General features: G+C 45.5%; 1 protein-coding gene across 1 annotated transcript in view; it reads right to left on the bottom strand.

Moving 5' to 3' along the window:
* The window catches only part of COLGALT2 (collagen beta(1-O)galactosyltransferase 2), a 229,492-nt gene that overhangs the window by 72,724 nt on the left and 137,563 nt on the right, over window positions 1-19,205 (bottom strand). Inside the window, exon 7 of the mRNA XM_073642973.1 lies at window positions 11,557-11,633. Coding sequence (XP_073499074.1) covers window positions 11,557-11,633 — 77 coding nt within the window. The remainder of the gene's footprint in view (window positions 1-11,556; window positions 11,634-19,205) is intronic.

Genomic DNA, 19,205 nt, shown 5'->3' with positions numbered 1-19,205 from the left:
TGGATCTGAGGCTAAGAATGTGCACCTTTGCTGCATTCACTATAAGGCTGAAGAGCCCTGTTCTCTGGATTTAAAACATCTTGGGAATGCTCAGGGTCCCAGTGGTCTAACCCCACTGCAAGTGATTCCCAATCTAACCTTCTAAAGTGAAAATTGTAACCCCTTGTGATCACAGTGTTTTTGTCACAACTACACAAAAGGACAGCTAAATCAGCTGTGCAGTATGAGGAAGTCCCCAAAAAGCTAACCATCAACTTTTATATTATGTTAGATGCTCCTTTCAGGCAAGTAAAAGAAAAAGACTCCATCTCTCTGCAGTATAACAATGAAGCTACAAGGTTCTCTGAGGAACTTGTGGCCTTGAATGTTTTCTGCGTGTAGACAAATGATCAAACTGTGAATGAATCTTTTGATCTGGAGGAAGAAAGAGCCTTGAGTTTTCAGTCTTCTCATTTAGCCAGGAAACACCTGGGGCCAATTAGTGCAAGACTGTGAACAGCAGCTCTTCAATTAGTGGCCTGACATTCCTGCCCTGGAATCCTTGGAATGGTTTTATTACCTACTAGCTCTGATACATTTTACAGGTTAACCCTGAAGCTGCCCCTCCAGCTTCTCTGACCTTTGACACTGCCAAGTCACTATGTAACCCAATCTTTCATGAAGTTAATTACTGTCTCTAGTGTAAATATTTCGATTTGAGAGTCCTCAGAGGTTGATACCTTTTAATGGCTAACTAAAAAGATGGTAACAGATTGCAAGCTTTCGAGACTACTCAGGTCTCTTCATCAGGCTAGTATAATCCAAAATCTGAAGAGTCACATATTTATACACAATATGACTGTGAAAGTTTTATTGTTGGGTTCAATGTTGTGATGACCCCAAAAGTCTGATGGGCACATTCCTTAGTTGATGTAGAATGACATAAATCCATGCGACACATTCATTCCTGCTCTGAAGGTGTCAGAGGTCACTATTAGTTTATATTCCGAGACTCTCCTTTCTCTCTGAATCAAACAATAAAACTTTCACAGTCCTTACCTATGAACTGCTAAAATATTTACAGCCAGAAATGTTTATCTCTCCCATAGTAATAGCTCTGGTTTTCATCACATGTTTCATCTATTACATTATTTCTGTGCCCTATTGTGTATAAATATGTGACTCTTCAGATTTTGGGTTATACTATGCCTGATGAAGAGGCCTGAGTAGTCTCGAAAGCTTGCAATTTGTTACCATCTTTTCAGTTAGCTATTAAAAGGTATCAATCATTGAGGACTCTCAAATCTAAATATTTTTCTATCTACTGGCTAACACGGTAGAAATATATACACTACAGACCAAAAGTTTGGACACACCTTCTCATTTAAAGATTTTTCTGAATTTTCATGACTTTCAAAATTGTACATTCACACTGAAGGCATCAAAACTATGAATTAACACATGTGGAATTATATACTTAACAAAAAAGTGTGAAACAACTGAAAATATGTCTTATATTCTTGGTTCTTTAAAGTAGCCACCTTTTGCTTTGATGACTGCTTTGCACACTCTTGGCATTCTTTTGATGAGCTTCAAGAGGTAGTCACCGGAAATGGTTTTCACTTCACAGGTGTGCCCTGTCAGGTTTAATAAGTGGGATTTCTTGCCTTATAAATGGGGTTGGGACCATCAGTTGTGTTGTGCAGAAGTCTGGTGGATACACAGCTGATAGTCCTACTGAATAGACTGTTAGAATTTGTATTATGGCAAGAAAAAAACAGCTAAGTAAAGAAAAACGAGTAGCCATCATTACTTTAAGAAATGAAGGTCAGTCAGTCCGAAAAATTGGGCAAACTTTGAAAGTGTCCCCAAGTGCAGTTGCAAAAACCATCAAGCGCTACAAAGAAACTGGCTCACATGAGGGCCGCCCCAGGAAAGGAAGACCAAGAGTCACCTCTGCTTCTGAGGATAAGTTTATCCGAGTCACCAGCCTCAGAAATCACAGGTTAACAGCAGCTCAGATTAGAGACCAGGTCAATGCCACACAGAGTTCTAGCAGCAGACACATCTCTACAGGAGGTGTGATGGAGTGGGGGTGCTTTGCTGGTGACACTGTTGGGGATTTATTCAAAATTGAAGGCATACTGAACCAGCATGGCTACCACAGCATCTTGCAGCGGCATGCTATTCCATCCGGTTTGCGTTTAGTTGGACCATCATTTATTTTTCAACAGGACAATGACCTCAAACACACCTCCAGGCTATGTAAGGGCTATTTGACCAAGAAGGAGAGTGATGGGGTGCTACACCAGATGACCTGGCCTCCACAGTCACCAGACCTGAACCCAATCGAGAGGGTTTGGGGTGAGCTGGACCGCAGAGTGAAGGCAAAAGGGCCAACAAGTGCTAAGCATCTCTGGGAACTCCTTCAAGATTGTTGGAAGACCATTTCCGGTGACTAACTCTTGAAGCTCATCAAGAGAATGCCAAGAGTGTGCAAAGCAGTTGACGCGCCCCCTGGGCCTGTGCTGTGCAGGGGATACCCGGAGCCGGATCGCTGGGGGTTGTATTCCTCCGTGGCTGTGACCTGGTCCGTGCCCAGGGCGGTCAAACCAGTGGCAGTCTTAGTAATGTGACAAATGTCCGACTACGCCACCCGTGGATTGCGGTCAGTGGGGACCGCCGCTGCGCTGCAGACCGCTGAGGCTGATGTTGTATGCGCAGCCAAGTATGGGATAACTCCCCACGGGAGAAGTATTGCCTCAGGGCAGCTAGAGTGGATGATGGGAGTGATGGTGCGCGAGTGTCCCAGCGCCAGTAGTGCTGGTGCGGTGAAGAAGCACAGAGACGTGGGGTTGCAGTTTCCAATGCTTTACTCACAGTTGTTATTCGTGTCAATCCTGCAGGCGGTGACTGCCCAAGCCGTGCTGCGTCCACCAGGCAAGGGGCTCGACCAACTCCCAGGCAATTCCAGAGCGTGGCACAGGGCTCCCTTCTCTTCCCTTCTTTGGCCGTCCTCACCAGTGACCCACCTTTGTCCAGCTCCCTGGGGCCTTCTCTTAGCGAAACCTATCTCCGGTTTCCCTGACCCTATGTGGTATGCTTTCCTGGTGGATGTAGTGAAGGGTCGCACCAAGATGTGGCCACGACCTCCGGTCTTTGGCTGAGGAATCTGTTGCCTTCACCAATTTGGGTTCCGGTACCCTGCTCTGCCAACCCTTCACCTGCAATCTCCTGGGCCTATGGGGTTCCTTCTTCCTTCGTGTCTCTGGACCTCTCTTAATGTGCTGTTCCTTATCTCCTTTCTGTTCCAGTTCCAGTTCCTACTTCTCCTTCTCCTCTCAGGCTCTGGCCTCTTCTCTAGGCCTGCCTCTGGAGCAGCACCCAGCCTGAGCTGCTGCTCCCTGTCTGCTCTCCTCACAGACTGCACTGAACTGGACCCTGTCCTAAGATGGTGCCCACCTTATATACCTCCTTCTAACACCCGAGCCCAGGTGACTAGCAACCAATGGGCTCCTACCTATGCCCAGAGACCCACCCCTATCTGCTCCTACACCACTGGGTGTACTTTCCCCTCCCCACTCCAGCCAGGGACAGATGCTGTCGTGCCTGCACTTCTGTGGGAGCACCGTTGAGCTGTCCCTCGGAAATGGGGTGTGTGTGGTGCATGCAGCTAACCGAGTCCTGGTCCACACTCCATCCTTACCCGGGAGTGGAATATCACACCTCTGGTTTGAGGTGCAATACCCCTGTAGCAGCCGAGCCCTCGGGGTGCTACATTCCCCCCTGGTAAATCACAGCACGTCCTCGGGCTGGAATAGAGCAAAACAATTTAAACATACAAAATTTTAGAATGCATTCACATATAAGACATTAACCCAAAACTCATCCCTTTATGGGAGGTACTCTTCTCCTTTTTTTTTTTTTAACGTTACTGGTATAAAACATTATAAACCATCTTGCTAATGCCACCGGAACTCTTTTATAAAACACTATATAAACTTTGGCATTTCTATTTTAGCAGCACATAGACTTTTCACATTAGACATTTTCAAGTAAAACATTTTCAAAACATATTCTTGAGTTCTGGCCGCTGTGCAACTTGCGACCAGGTAAAGGTGCAACAGTCCAGCTAATCTTGAGGTAGACGTTGCAGTTTTTGTATAAAGCCAGTAGGGGGCGCTTTAAGAAGCTCAACTATTTACAAGGGATTGGCCGCTCTCAGTCCTCGGCCAGTGGGGATAGGGGAATGGCTGCTCACAGTCCTCAGCCTGGTTAGGGATTAGGGGCACACAGGTAACAGTCCACATTAGTCCCAACGGGGACCACACTCCACTTCAGTAACAGTTCTCATACCCCTACGGGTAACTATGTACAGTTCCACTTTACCATTCACTGGTAACGGTGTCCTCCTCGCTCTTCCGGGTAGTCTTCAGGTCCGTCCGGACCCTCAGGGTAGTCCATGTCTGGGCGGTACCGCAGTTCCTCCTCCGTTAGATGGTGGACATGGAGGGCGTACAGTTCCTTTGCGCCCTTGTGCCGGGTGTAGGTGACCACGTCGCCGGGGTACAGGTCACGGCCGTGCTGTCCCTCTGGCAAGTGGCTTTCGACGTCCCTTCTTGTGACGAAGACGTCGGTGTCAGCCTCCGGGTCTCTGATGAAGCCCCAGGCGTGCTCCAGCTGGAACTTTACTACGGTCCCGGTGGCTCGGGGACCGCGGATGGCTTGGGAGTCCTGACGGGCTCTCCTCTTCTGCTCTGCGCTCCGGGCTTGGAGTCGCTCCTCCCTGATGCGCCTCTGCCGCCGCTCCCTTTCATAGGTGGCCAGCTGTTGACAGCAGCAATCCAGGTGACAATCTGCGTCCGCCTGTGTTTCTTGTAGTGCGGGCTGGGCGACTTCCGCGGGCTCCAGAGCCGGTATCAGAGGCTCACGCGGGGGTGGAACTCTCCAGGGCTGACCGCTGGTCAGTTCGGCCGGCCACACCAGGGGCATTCCATCTAGGCCCGTATGCTGGGCGAAGAGATCCGTGCCCAGGGGTGGTATGGCACGGGACCCCCTTTGGGGAGCAGAGCCCGAGGGCACTTGGCCTTGCGACCAGGCCGGTGGTCGTCTGATGGTCGCGCCCGGGGATGGCACAGTCACGGTAGGGGACGCTGGTGGGGCAGCGGCGCCCGGGTGTACTAGGCCCTGCGTCCCGGACTGTGACGTCTCCTGCTTTACGGCGCCCGTGTTCAGAGGGCACAGCGCAGGGCGGGGCGTGTCAGCGACGCTTGCAGCCTGAGGCCTAGCTGGCGGCGGTGGAGGTGTGGTGCCAGGTACGGTCCCCGGGGCTTCGGGTCCCGCAGCGGAGGGTGGAGGCAGGCTTGCGGCCTCAGGGCTTGGGGTGGTGTCGTCCCCGTTACCTGCTTTGGTCTTGACGGCCTCCTCCGCGGAGTCGTCTGCCACCGCCAGTCCTTCTTCACCGCGCTCAGCGGCAGGCGCGCTGGTCGGTCCTTGCAGGGTCCTCCGCTGGCTGTTTTCGTGCTGCCGGGCCAACTCCTCCTTCCACCCGGCAAACACATCTCGCTGCGCCCGGACCATCCTCTGGTTTAGGTCCTCTAGCGTAGCTCGTGCGCAGTCCGGGTCTCTAGGCAGCTGGGCCAGCAACTCTGTCAGGCTGCAAGGTGGCTCCGCTTGCAGCAGGCTGCGGGCCAGGGTGCTGGTGGGGTTCGTTGCTCCCTCCATCTCCGGGTGCAGCAGGTCCAGACTTATCCAGGCCGCGCCCGGCCCCACAGTTTTCTTTCCTATCCGCCCCCATGGGGGGTGGTCTTGGGGGCATCTGCTGACAATCACCTTTAGGGGCAGCCCCCCCACGTTGATGGACATCTCCACTGCTGCATTCATGGCTGGTGGGGGCGGGCTCCTTCTTTGGCGCCATTCTGGGACCTGGCCCACGATGGGAGGCGGCTTCCTGCTGTCTTTTGGTGCGCACATAATGGCGTCCGCTCTGCCAGGGCGGGAAAAACGGATGAAGATGGCGGGAAACGGTCCAAGATGGCGTCTGATGGCGGGAATCGGCTCCAGATGGCGGGAAACTTCTGTAAATGTCGGGAGACTTCTCTTCAAGGTACATGTACAATCTTCTTCAGGCACGCAATACCCGCTTGTGGCGGGTTGGTAAAGATCCTGCCGACTACGCCAAAGTTGACGCGCCCCCTGGGCCTGTGCTGTGCAGGGGATACCCGGAGCCGGATCGCTGGGGGTTGTATTCCTCCGTGGCTGTGACCTGGTCCGTGCCCAGGGCGGTCAAACCAGTGGCAGTCTTAGTAATGTGACAAATGTCCGACTACGCCACCCGTGGATTGCGGTCAGTGGGGACCGCCGCTGCGCTGCAGACCGCTGAGGCTGATGTTGTATGCGCAGCCAAGTATGGGATAACTCCCCACGGGAGAAGTATTGCCTCAGGGCAGCTAGAGTGGATGATGGGAGTGATGGTGCGCGAGTGTCCCAGCACCAGTAGTGCTGGTGCGGTGAAGAAGCACAGAGACGTGGGGTTGCAGTTTCCAATGCTTTACTCACAGTTGTTATTCGTGTCAATCCTGCAGGCGATGACTGCCCAAGCCGTGCTGCGTCCACCAGGCAAGGGGCTCGACCAACTCCCAGGCAATTCCAGAGCGTGGCACAGGGCACCCTTCTCTTCCCTTCTCTGGCCGTCCTCACCAGTGACCCACCTTTGTCCAGCTCCCTCGGGCCTTCTCTTGGCGAAACCTATCTCCGGTTTCCCTGACCCTATGTGGTATGCTTTCCTGGTGGATGTAGTGAGGGGTCGCACCAAGATGTGGTCACGACCTCCGGTCTTTGGCTGAGGAATCTGTTGCCTCCACCAATTTGGGTTCCGGTACCCTGCTCTGCCAACCCTTCACCCGAAATCTCCTGGGCCTATGGGGTTCCTTCTTCCTTCGTGTCTCTGGACCTCTCTTAATGTGCTGTTCCTTATCTCCTTTCTGTTCCAGTTCCAGTTCCTACTTCTCCTTCTCCTCTCAGGCTCCGGCCTCTTCTCTAGGCCTGCCTCTGGAGCAGCACCCAGCCTGAGCTGCTGCTCCCTGTCTGCTCTCCTCACAGACTGCACTGAACTGGACCTTGTCCTAAGATGGTGCCCACCTTATATACCTCCTTCTAACACCCGAGCCCAGGTGACTAGCAACCAATGGGCTCCTACCTATGCCCAGAGACCCACCCCTATCTGCTCCTACACCACTGGGTGTACTTTCCCCTCCCCACTCCAGCCAGGGACAGATGCTGTCGTGCCTGCACTTCTGTGGGAGCACCGTTGAGCTGTCCCTCGGAAATGGGGTGTGTGTGGTGCATGCAGCTAACCGAGCCCTGGTCCACACTCCATCCTTACCCGGAAGTGGAATATCACACCTCTGGTTTGAGGTGCAATACCCCTGTAGCAGCCGAGCCCTCGGGGTGCTACACAGTCATCAAAGCAAAAGGTGGCTACTTTGAAGAACCTAGAATATAAGATATATTTTCAGTTGTTTCACACTTTTTTGTTAAGTATATAATTCCACATGTGTTAATTCATAGTTCTGATGTCTTCAGTGAGAATGTACAATTTCGATAATCAAGAACATACAGAAAAATCTTTAAATGAGAAGGCGTGTCCAAACTTTTGGTCTGTACTGTATGTATGTATATATTCTTTTTTCCCTGTGTCTCTAGTGTTTTATCACAACAAGGTATTGATGTGTCTCTGCACTTTGCTGTGTTGTTTTTTGCACTATGCTCTGCACTGTAATATAGAGCTGCTGCTAGAGATTTGAACCACTAATGGTATGTCCACACTTGTCTGTGGCTATATAATTCTGGAGTACGTGTTTACCGCTTTGTAAGAGGGAGAACGGGACGGTCATGCGCCTCTTTCCCTTTTGTGAATGTATTGTTCTACTCTGTGTTTATATATGTATATGTAAATGTCTATTGTCTAATGTTAGTTACCGGGACAGTATATGTTAGGAGTGGATGGTATATTAGATTAGGAATTGGGTACAGTGCAGTGGTGGTCACAATAGTTTAGGATAGAAATAGTTAATGTATTTAGTAATAGCTCCAGTGTAGAAGGAGCCGGGGTAGTAACAGAGTAGTTTGCCCAGCAACTAACAGAGACGGTTGATGATTGGTCCAGTTGAAAAAGAGGGAGGCGTTTGGGCCAGAGGAGAGAAACGGTTATTCCTGTCAGGAATGGGTGGAGTCAGAGCAGTTGTTGCTGTTGGTAACGTTAAGTCTTTGCTGGAGGAATACTGAGGAGAAGCTCAGGGCCCTGGGGGGCTGAAGGTCAATAGACATACAGACGGATGATTGGAAAACAGTTAGGCAGCTGGGGAACGATAAAGTGGACAACTCTGAGGAAAATTCCCTAAACGTCGAAGGTCTATGGCCTGTAGAAGGACTGATGGAGCCAGCCTTCACTAATCCCAAGATGGGGAGAACGGGCAGGGACATACCTGAGGAGAGTAGGACCGTGTTCTGGAAAGCTGTGGTACTGGGGAAACTAACTCTGAGGACAGGACAGGAAGGGTCAGAAGAGAGGATGAAAACTGTAACGGAGATGTCCAAAAAGACTGTGTCTGTGATTAAAATGGAACAAATGGAGTTTAGTAAAGTTACGTTATATCAAAGAGAGTCTGAAAGTGATTATTTGCCTGCAACAACTGAACTCCTGAACAAAATGGAGATTTCCTGGGAAACTGTATGTTGTACACTACATGCAAATCACCAGACAACCGGGACATTATCTTGTATTTGTGGGCGGTCAGGGTGAGCATATACCACAACAACTGCAGTCCCTCCCCACTACGCCCCGTGCAGGTTTGAATCCTGCCGACTACGCCAATTATGTAAGGGGTACAGGGTGTTTTTTTCAGTTTTAGTCACAGACACAGTCTTTTTGGACATCTCCGTTACAGTTTTCATCCTCTCTTCTGTCCCTTCCTGTCCTGTCCTCAGAGTTAGTTTCCCCGGTACCACAGCTTCCCAGAACACGGTCCTACTCTCCTCAGGTATGTCCCCGCCCGTTCTCCCCATCTTGGGATTAGTGAAGGCTGGCTCCATCAGTCCTTCTACAGGCCGCAGACCTCGGACGTTTAGGGAATTTTCCTCAGAGTTGTCCACTTTATCGTTCCCCAAGCTGCCTAACTGTTTTCCAATCATCCGTCTGTATGTCTATTGACCTTCAGCCCCCAGGGCCCCGAGCTTCTCCTCAGTCTTCCTCCCACAGCAACAACTGCTCAGACTCAACTGCATCCTGACAGGAATAACCGTTTCTCTCCTCTGGCCCAAACTCCTCCCCCTTTTTCAACTGGACCAATCATCAACCGTCTCTGTTAGTTGCTGGGCAAACTACTCTGTTACTACCCCGGCTCCTTCTACACTGGAGCTATTACTAAATATATTAACTATTTCTATCCTAAACTATTGTGCCCACCACTGCACTGTACCCAATTCCTAATCTAATATAACATCCACTCCTAACATATACTGTCCCTGTAACTAACTTAAGACAATATACATTTACATATTCATATATAAACACAGAGTAGAACAATACATTCACAAAAAGGGAAAGAGGCGCATGACCGTCCTGGTCCCCCTCTTACAGCTTTAAATTTTTCCTAAGATATAAAACTTGTATAGCATTTGAGACTTTGGTCCTTTATGCACCAGAGCTGTGGAGTCGTTAAGCGAAACCTGCGACTCCTCAATTTCCATGACTCCGGCTCCCTCATACATGGCTCATGTTTAAGTGATGAATTTATTGTAGCACAGATTCATCTCAGCTAAAAGTCTAGACCCTTAGATCAGGAATAGGACAGACATTTATAGGACATTTCACAACATTCCCAAATTCTTATGAAAAAATATTCCCCACAAGCTGCATTGAATTACTGTACCCAATTTATTATATATTTTAGGAGTCGGAGTCGGTCCATTTTATACAGACTCCACCAAAACGGGCTCCGACTCCACAGCCCTGTTTTGCACTGTATGCACTTTACCCACTTGGCAAAGCATGTATCTGTTAAAGAAACCTAGTATTTACTTATACCATATACTTAATCTGTTCAATTAGTGGTGCTAATAGTATTTAGATGCTATATTAATACTGTCCTTTTGTGCATATGGTAGCTATTTTTGATTTTTTGAGAACAGTTGTGTATTGATCCAGGATTGTTACACATCAAGTTTTAGGACTTTGTCCTTTATTACATTATGTGTCTTATCTAATAAATTACTAGTGAAATGGTTAGTTCATATAGTCTGTGAGTGTAGTAACAACTGCATTAATCTCACAGTTTTTATAATTTTGTGTGATTTGCCTGCATATTTGTTATTAAAGATTTGTTGAAATTTTAGTGGTATTGGCTTCCTTCTCTGATAGGTTTAACATGATTTATGGAAGTGCCAGAAGCATTTAGGTGAGCATTTTGGTACCCTTAGCTGAAGAGCTGAAACTCCTGAACATAAATCCACCAAGAGGTATAGCCAGCACGGAAGTGCAGTGAAGGGTGAAGATATAAAATCCCACCTAGAATGTGATAGGGCAAACCAAAATAGGAAAATGAGAAACACATGAACGAGTAAACCAAAACAGGAAAACAAAGACAATAGATAACATCAGCATTTGGACAGAGAAGAAATGGCAATAGCTCAGCAAGCAGGGGAACTGACCACGCAGCAACAGGTCACCAGATCGAATCCCCAAACCAAGCCATGACAGTATCCCTAGACAGTGTGACAATGTCCATTCAGTGCTAACTGTGTAAAGACACACCTTTGATAATGGGAATGGAAACACCCAGCTGTCATTGTATTGATATATTTCTGGAAGGATTAGCATAGCACAGAGTAATAACAAAGAAAATCCTTGTTTAATGGGGCATAAAAGTAAGCACTAAACAGGCAAGACAGGGAATTGACAGTCCTCTTCTAGACTGCGATAGGAGACCCTTAGGGAGATTTTCGGTCCGAGTGCGATCTGACAAAACATCGGATTGCACTCGGACCAATGTTAATCTATGGGGCCATGCACATGTCCAAGCCAGTCCTAGGAAAAAATCGCAGCATGCCCGAATGTGATCAGATTATTGGATTGTACTTGGTCATGCAAGTCAATGATTCAGGGGAAACATCGGCCTGCACTTCAATGACATGTGAGTGCAGGCTGATTTTCATGGACTGACACAATGGAAAAGATGGAGAAATTTTTATTTCCCATCTTCTTCTCATTCAAGAAAATCGGATCACACTATGAGCATACTCTGTTCAAACACTGAGCAGAGTGTGATCCAAGCGTGATTAGCATAATTTGCTCGATTCTCTCGGATCAGAGAAAATACGTTGGTGTGACCCTAGCCTTATATTGAGTTATGCATATAAAGTGCTCTACTCATTGCAGTGTCACCAGCTTTAGTTCAGCCTTTTGAAAGTATTAAAGACAAGCTTGTTTCGTTTGTCATGATAATACAATTTGGTTTTCATTTTTAGTGCTTGGTTACAAAAAAAAGTGAACACTGTGGATAATAAAGAAGAACTCACCTCATCAAACCCCAACTTGTCTGACTGTTTGGGTGGCACATGGACATATCGCGATGTCTCCAGAGGAGGTCGATCAACTAAAACACATAAAATTACTCAGTTTAGGAAAAGAAACACAGAAGGTTCAATTGTCATACTAACACTATTGGAATTTCTTTTTATCTTTTTTTGTAGGTTTAAAAGTGTTGTCCACTAGTGAAAAAAGCCTTATTAATGATCTCAGGGAGGTGAGAATTATAAAAAGTAGACAGTTTCTTCCACAAAGTGCACTGCAGGCGTCATGCTGTGCCCCTGCTGGATGGTTATCCCAGCGGTGGAGCTTCCATGGTCAGGGAGGTTAAGATCTATTTATTTTTTTCATCTCCCTGTGCCCAGTAATAAGAGATTGTCCAGTATTGGACAATCCCTTTAATGTTGAATCTATCCCTGGAAATGAAGGGTTCACAAGAATCCAATTACTTATTCCTGGACCCTATGGATCCTCTGCTGACAGCTGTGATCACTAGGTTTCATTTCCTGAATCACACCCTCTACAGGGAAGCTATCATCAAAAAATGGCCGATTGCTTCCTTCAGGTTTTTGTGGTACAAAACATTTTTTTCAATTCTTTTTTTTTCATATCACGATCTTTATTAAAATACAAAGTTCGTAACCTTGCAATTTTCACACTGTGGTTATTTTAGACTCATACATCCTATGTAGACTATGTAGATGTTTTTTTCTTCCTGAAACAATAAGATATGTAAAAAAAAGCCCAAGTGGTCAGTGTGAAAATTGCGAGATTTCTTTTATATTTTTTAATATGGATTGTGATATGAAAAAAAAAAACAATGTCAATAATAAAAAAAATACAATTACCACAAAAATCTGTGCAAACCATATGTTATTTTCTGGTGAGAGCTTCCGTTTAGGTGCCTGATGAGATTAGTGAGTCACTTGGGTATAAGGCTGCATTTACACGGTTTTGTAGCGATTGTGGTAGAACCGCAACATCTTTGGAAAATGAGCGCGTTACTGTGATTGCAGCAAAAACTGCATCATGGCCGCAACCAGTGCTCTCCACTAGCAAAAGTGTGTGGGGGGAACCAAAAGAGTTCTATATAACCCCCAACAACAACATTGATTACCAGCTTTCTGACTATACTATGCATAGGCAGAAAACTGCCAACCAGTGGTGTATAGCGGGGATAGATGGCGCTCATGATTATCAAGGACTATATATATATCAAGGAAAATGTAACATCAACTGATCTTCACTGTCCTTTTAAAGGAATAGAGGAATCCAAGTTATCTGTAAACAGAAAGATTGTGAGGGAATATTTAGCTAACAAAAATGAGTTCAAGTCTCCAGGTCCAGATGAATTACACCCCAGAGTACTGAAGGAGATCGTAGAAGAAATTTTAGAACCACTCTCCATAATCTTTGAAAATTCTTGGAGAACAGGAGAAGTCCCAGAAGACTGGAGAAGAGCAAATGTTGTTCCTATCTTCAAAAAGGGGAAGAAGGTGGACCCAGGGAACTATAGGCCGGTGAGTCTGACTTCTATACCAGGAAAGATCTTTGAACAAATTATTAAACAACATGTATGTAAGTACATGGATAAGAATGAAGTGATTAACCAGAGTCAGCATGGGTTTGTAACTAACAAGTCATGTCAGACTAACTTAATTTCCTTCTATGACAGAATCACTGACTGGGTGGATCAGGGAAATGCTGTAGATATAGTATATCTTGACTTCAGCAAAGCATTTGACAAAGTATCTCACACCATCCTTATTGAAAAAATGACCAAGTATGCAATGGATCAGGCAACTGTTAGGTGGATTCATAACTGGCTTAGTGATCGGACTCAAAGGGTGGTTGTAAATGGCTTCACATCCAGCTGGATGAATGTCTCAAGTGGGGTACCACAGGGCTCCGTCCTGGGACCTGTATTGTTCAACATCTTTATCAATGATTTAGATGAAGGAATTGAGGGTAAACTGATTAAATTTGCTGATGACACAAAGCTAGGAGGGATAGCTAATACTAGAGAAGAGAGAGAGAGGATTCAAAAAGACCTAAATAAACTGGAGCAGTGGGCAGCAACCAACAGAATGGTTTTTAACAGGGAAAAATGCAAAGTACTACATCTGGGCAATAAAAATGAAAAAAGCATATACAGAATGGGAGGAATAGAGCTAAGCAACAGTACATGTGAAAAAGACTTAGGTATACTAATAGATCATAGACTGAACATGAGTCAACAGTGTGATGCAGCAGCAAAAAAGGCAAATACAATTCTGGGATGTATTAACAGAAGCATACAGTCTAGATCACGTGAAGTCATTATCGGTCTTTACTCCTCTTTGGTCAGACCTCATCTGGAATACTGTGTACAGTTTTGGGCACCACATTTTAAAAAAGACATAGACAAACTGGAGCAAGTTCAGAGAAGAGCGACCAGAATGGTGACTGGTCTGCAAACCATGTCCTATGAGGAACGGTTGCAGGATTTGGGAATGTTTAGCTTGCAAAAAAGAAGACTGAGAGGAGACTTAATAGCTGTCTACAAATATGTCAAGGGCTGTCACATTGTAGAAGGATCATCTTTATTCTCATTTGCACAAGGAAAGACTAGAAGCAATGGGATGAAACTAAATGGGAGGAGACACAGATTAGATATTAGAAAAAACTTTTTGACAGTTAGGGTGATTAATGAGTGGAACAGGCTGCCACGAGAGGTGGTGAGTTCCCCTTCAATGGAAGTCTTCAAACAGAGGCTGGACAGACATCTGTCTGAGATGATCTAGTGAATACTGCTTTGAGCAGGGGGTTGGACCAGATGACCCAGGAGGTCCCTTCCAACTCTACCATTCTATGATTCTATGCTACAAGCTTACTAGTCCTCGCAGTGATAATCTCTTGTTAATAAAACTAAGTTTTATCAAAACTACAGCAAGCAGCCCAGTAAGTGACACATCGCTGGAATCAGGGTCTTTGCCCCCACATCACGCTGCTCTCAGATGAGGTAGCAAACACCTGATGCAGAGTCTTTTCAAGGACTAAACAAGCTGACAACAAACACAAAAACTTTCTTACTACATTTTCATGTTTTGGACAAAAAGTGAAGATTAGCAAATCAGACAAAATGAACCCAATACTTATGTGACTAAGGAGTAATTTTCAGGACAAAAGATATAAAAAATATATGTACAATCAATCAGTGACAGCCATGATGTCAAAGTTGATGAAACCTGTGAGGCACGGACCTCTTAGGATGAAAACAGCCCCCTCATCACAAGGACTATTTCTTTTCATTACCTTTATGCTACAACTAAGGAGCGCTACTGAGAATTAAAATCTGTTATTACCACAGGGATAAAAACACCTCTACATCTTTTAGCGATAACTGTTCTCTTTGGGGAATCTGAGGTCAGACAACTGATGTGAACAATTTGGCCATCTTCTTCATCCTGCTCACATGGGTTTTCTCAAAATCATTCAGGAGCGCACCGCTCCCAGCAAGTAGAAATCCAAGAGGCGCAGGGTGGTACGCTCCTGATGATTGACAGTTCAGTCTGGAAACATGGATGAACCGCTGATCTGAACTATGTGCCCCCCCATGCTGCAAGCAGAGGCAGGTTTGCTTCTGTAGCATCGGAGGCCTACACTGAAGCTTCAGATCCAGCCATCTGACCAGCTACAGAGCAGCACTTGTAGGCTGTAGAGCAAAGAGATGGAAAGCGCTGCTCTCCTTGGCTGCCAACCAGCAACCTCTGATACACTGCAAAGATGCAAATATAATTAATTTCAGAAACGTTTTTCCTATAAGCTCCATTAGCAGTGAAAAAACAAACAGTGCTTTACTCACACTGCCCAGGACAGGAGCTGAGTCTCCACCGCAGCTCATGGTATCTGTTGTTTCTACAGCGCTGATGTCATTGTGACAGAGCAGCAAATAATAACTGAGCTCAGCAGCATTGCCGATGTACGCAGCACCAGCTGCTCAGAGCCACTGAGCTCACTGATTGGTTGGTGTGCAGTCCAAGTGATGTCAGCATTGCAGAGAGCACAGGCACTGGGGCAGCAACAGAGACTCAGCACTGGACCTGGTGAGAGGGGGAGAAGCACGGTTTGTTTTTCTACTGCTAATGGAACTTACAAGAAAACATTTGCTGAAAGGTGACAACCCCTTTAAAAATCGTTCCATTCTTGAGGACAGAGAGGATTTTTAATAGAAGGTAAATTGCAAAGATGCTTGTCATTACATTCACTTTGAAATTGTAACCATTTATCATGTTGAGACAAATTCTTTTGAATTACAGTATAGATGTGACTTGTTTTTCACAGCTATGTGATATAATCTGCAGTCTCTAAGGAATATTTACACATGGCGGTTTTATATAATCAAATGCACTTGCACAAATCCTGCCAGAAACCCTGCCATCCACATGTAACCAAAGGCCAATCTAGGTTTTCCTGCACCAGGGGCAAAAATTGACTTTTGCACCTCCTTCTATACACAGCTTAAAGAGAACCAGTCAGCATGATTTTGTAATGTAAAGTAAAGACATGGCTGTAATTGCGCAGTAATAAATATTATATTGATACCGTTGGTGAAGAAATCTGCTTTGTGGTTATTGTTTAATCACCGTTTGAAGTTTTCTACTAATTAGACTGCGGTGCACAGGGGCCGTACTATACACAGGGTCTTCTCCTTGTCTGTGATTCCCCGGCCCCTCCACCAGCATCTGGTCTTTGAATAACAGGTCACTGCTTTTATAGTAACCTACCTCCTCAGTTTGAAATCTCCTCTTCAAATAGAGGAGACAGGCAAGGGGCAGGGAATCACAGACAGGGAGGAGAAGACCAAGTGCACACTTCAGCCTCGGTACACCGAAATCTAATTAGCAGAAAATTTCAGATAATGATTAAAGAAGAATGACAAAGCGGATTTCTTCACCAAAGGTATCAATGTAATCAGTATTATAGCAGTAATTACAATGTCTTTGCATTACAAAATCGTGCTGACAGGTTCTCTTTAAAGAGTTTGCCTGGGACGTCTATATTGATGGCATATTCTTACGATACGTCATCAATATTTGATCATTGCCCATGCACCTGGAGGAGGATTGTACTGCAAGACTGGTGAGCTGGAATCCCAGCTCAGGACATACGGCCGACACCGGGAACAGCTGATCGGCAGGGGTGCCAGATGTCACACACTCCACCAATCAGATAAGGATAGGCCATCAATATAAAAGTCCCGGACAACCCCTTTAAGTGGTTTGAGTAGTCATTAAGAGATCTCTCATATGCAATTTGCACACTTAACAGTCACCTGCCGACTAGATGCTGTTCTTAATTCTCTCAATATTTAGTGAGATACTCCAGCCCCTACTTCATTGAGAGAACAAGGAAGAAAAGCTAGTTGACTTGTGACTGTAAGTATGAAAATCTAATATAAGTGGGGTCACATGATGAAAGCTGGAACCGGCATGCAGAACTGTGAGTATATTACATGCTGTTAGGATTTGACATGCCACAGTGCTGAATTTTAGAATTAATGCTCCAAACATAAATACAGATGTAGTAACCTTAATTGTATCACAGCACAATACTTTTATAACATTGCCATGTATCACGTCTATCATTTGACAAGTTATGGATTGCTAAATGTGTACAAGATAACAGTACAGGAATACATCACCAAAACCACAATCAGTACGTGAATACAGCACCAAACCACCAAGAGTTCATGAATACATCACCAAAACCACCATCCGTACAAGAATGTATCATCAGAACCGCCAACAGTACAGAAACACATCACCAGAACAACCATCAGAACATGAATAAAGCTCCAAGCTTAGTACAGCGATCAATATAATATCAAGATACAAGATAACAGTACAGGAATACATCACCAAAACCACAATCAGTACGTGAATACAGCACCAAACCACCAAGAGTTCATGAATACATCACCAAAACCACCATCCGTACAAGAATGTATCATCAGAACCGCCAACAGTACAGAAACACATCACCAGAACAACCATCAGAACATGAATAAAGCTCCAAGCTTAGTACAGCGATCAATATAATATCAGGTCAGTCCTATAAACAATTGTACCATATGAACCTATAACAGGGATACCAGCTCACCAGTCTTGCAGTATAATCCTCCTACAGGTGCACAGGCACATGAATGGAATAAAATCTTCAATTTTTTTTCAAGAACATAAATATAGACAGGACAGCTCAGTCAGCAAAACCAACGCGTTTCGACCAGAAGGTATTAACCAACGTTTATCGTTGTTAAGATCTTCTCATCCAAATGCAATTGGTTTAGCGGACTGAACTGTCCTGTCTATATTTATATTCCTGAGATAAATTTGAAGATTTTAGTCCACTCACGGAGTGCCAGATATCTTTTCACCGTATAACTCACTTTATGTCCTTAACAATGTAAAGGGGATACTGGAAATTGTTAACACCCATTATCAGACTGTGGACCATACAGGAACCACAGCACTGATGAGACACAGTCAGTATCACAAATAAACATATACATCCAGGTACCTTATAGGTGAAATCTCTGATTAAGTTGCGCTCTTTCTTTTCTTCTCCACCTTGTCCACCTCTTCACATCCATAGCTCGTCTCTGCAGACTTCCGTCTTCTCTGGTCTTCTGCAGCACATCTTGACACAGTGCCCTTAAAAATAAATGTTGTTATAATGCTCCTGAAGAAAGATAACTGCCCTTTGCTGAGCCCCTGAATAATTGGCCCTCATTGTGCTCCCTGCACAAAATATGACTCTCACAATGTCCCTCCTATGGTACACAGTCTCCTTACAGCCCTCTTCTTTCTATACTGGGCCCCTCTTCACACTGTATCCTCACACTGTGTGCCCCTTATATTGCCCAGCCTCTATACTGAGCCCCTCCCCAAGCTCTCCCCTTCTCCATACTGTCTCCTTCAGAGTTTGCTCTTACACTGCCCCCCACCCTACCAAATATCTATATTGTGCCCACGTACACCTTTCTCTGCCATACTGCTCCCTCACACGTCTCCCCTCACATTCCCCCTTTACTAATCCCTCATGCACTCCCCTCATACTTTTTTGTTGCACATTTACCCCTTCTACCCATACTGTCTCCTCACACATTTCCTTCTGCCTACACTGTCTCCTAAAATTCACCGGACACTAGATGCCCTTCGTGCAATTTTTTGAAACCTATATCAATTTTGGAACACAGATAATATAGAGACTATTAATAGTGTATATAGGATACTTGTTATAATCATTTAGATATTAGCATCAGCTTATGAAAGATACTGTAGTGGCATGTAATATGTGAACAGAATACCAGAAGAGGCCCTTCTCAATGTCACAGGCTTATTATTGTCAAAGAGACAGTGTAATAAGAACTAAGATGAACAGTATTCAACACTACCAGTAGTACATAAATATTTGGCACTGTGAGACAGTGTCAAAAGAACAAAGGTAAACAGTACATGACACTCGAAGAGTTTCCCCTTAGAAAAGCTTCCTCAGGAGTAATACATTGTAGACAAATATCTGTAGATATAGAAAGATTATCTGTGTTGCAAAATTGATATACGATGTCCCAAAAATACGGTTGGATCTTTTCATGCTA

The sequence above is a fragment of the Phyllobates terribilis genome, unplaced genomic scaffold (assembly GCF_046119375.1).
Source record: "Phyllobates terribilis strain yellow unplaced genomic scaffold, ASM4611937v1 Scaffold_8__6_contigs__length_399053987, whole genome shotgun sequence".
Taxonomy (NCBI): Eukaryota; Metazoa; Chordata; class Amphibia; order Anura; family Dendrobatidae; genus Phyllobates; species Phyllobates terribilis.
This window is presented reverse-complemented; position numbering and strand designations above follow the sequence as displayed.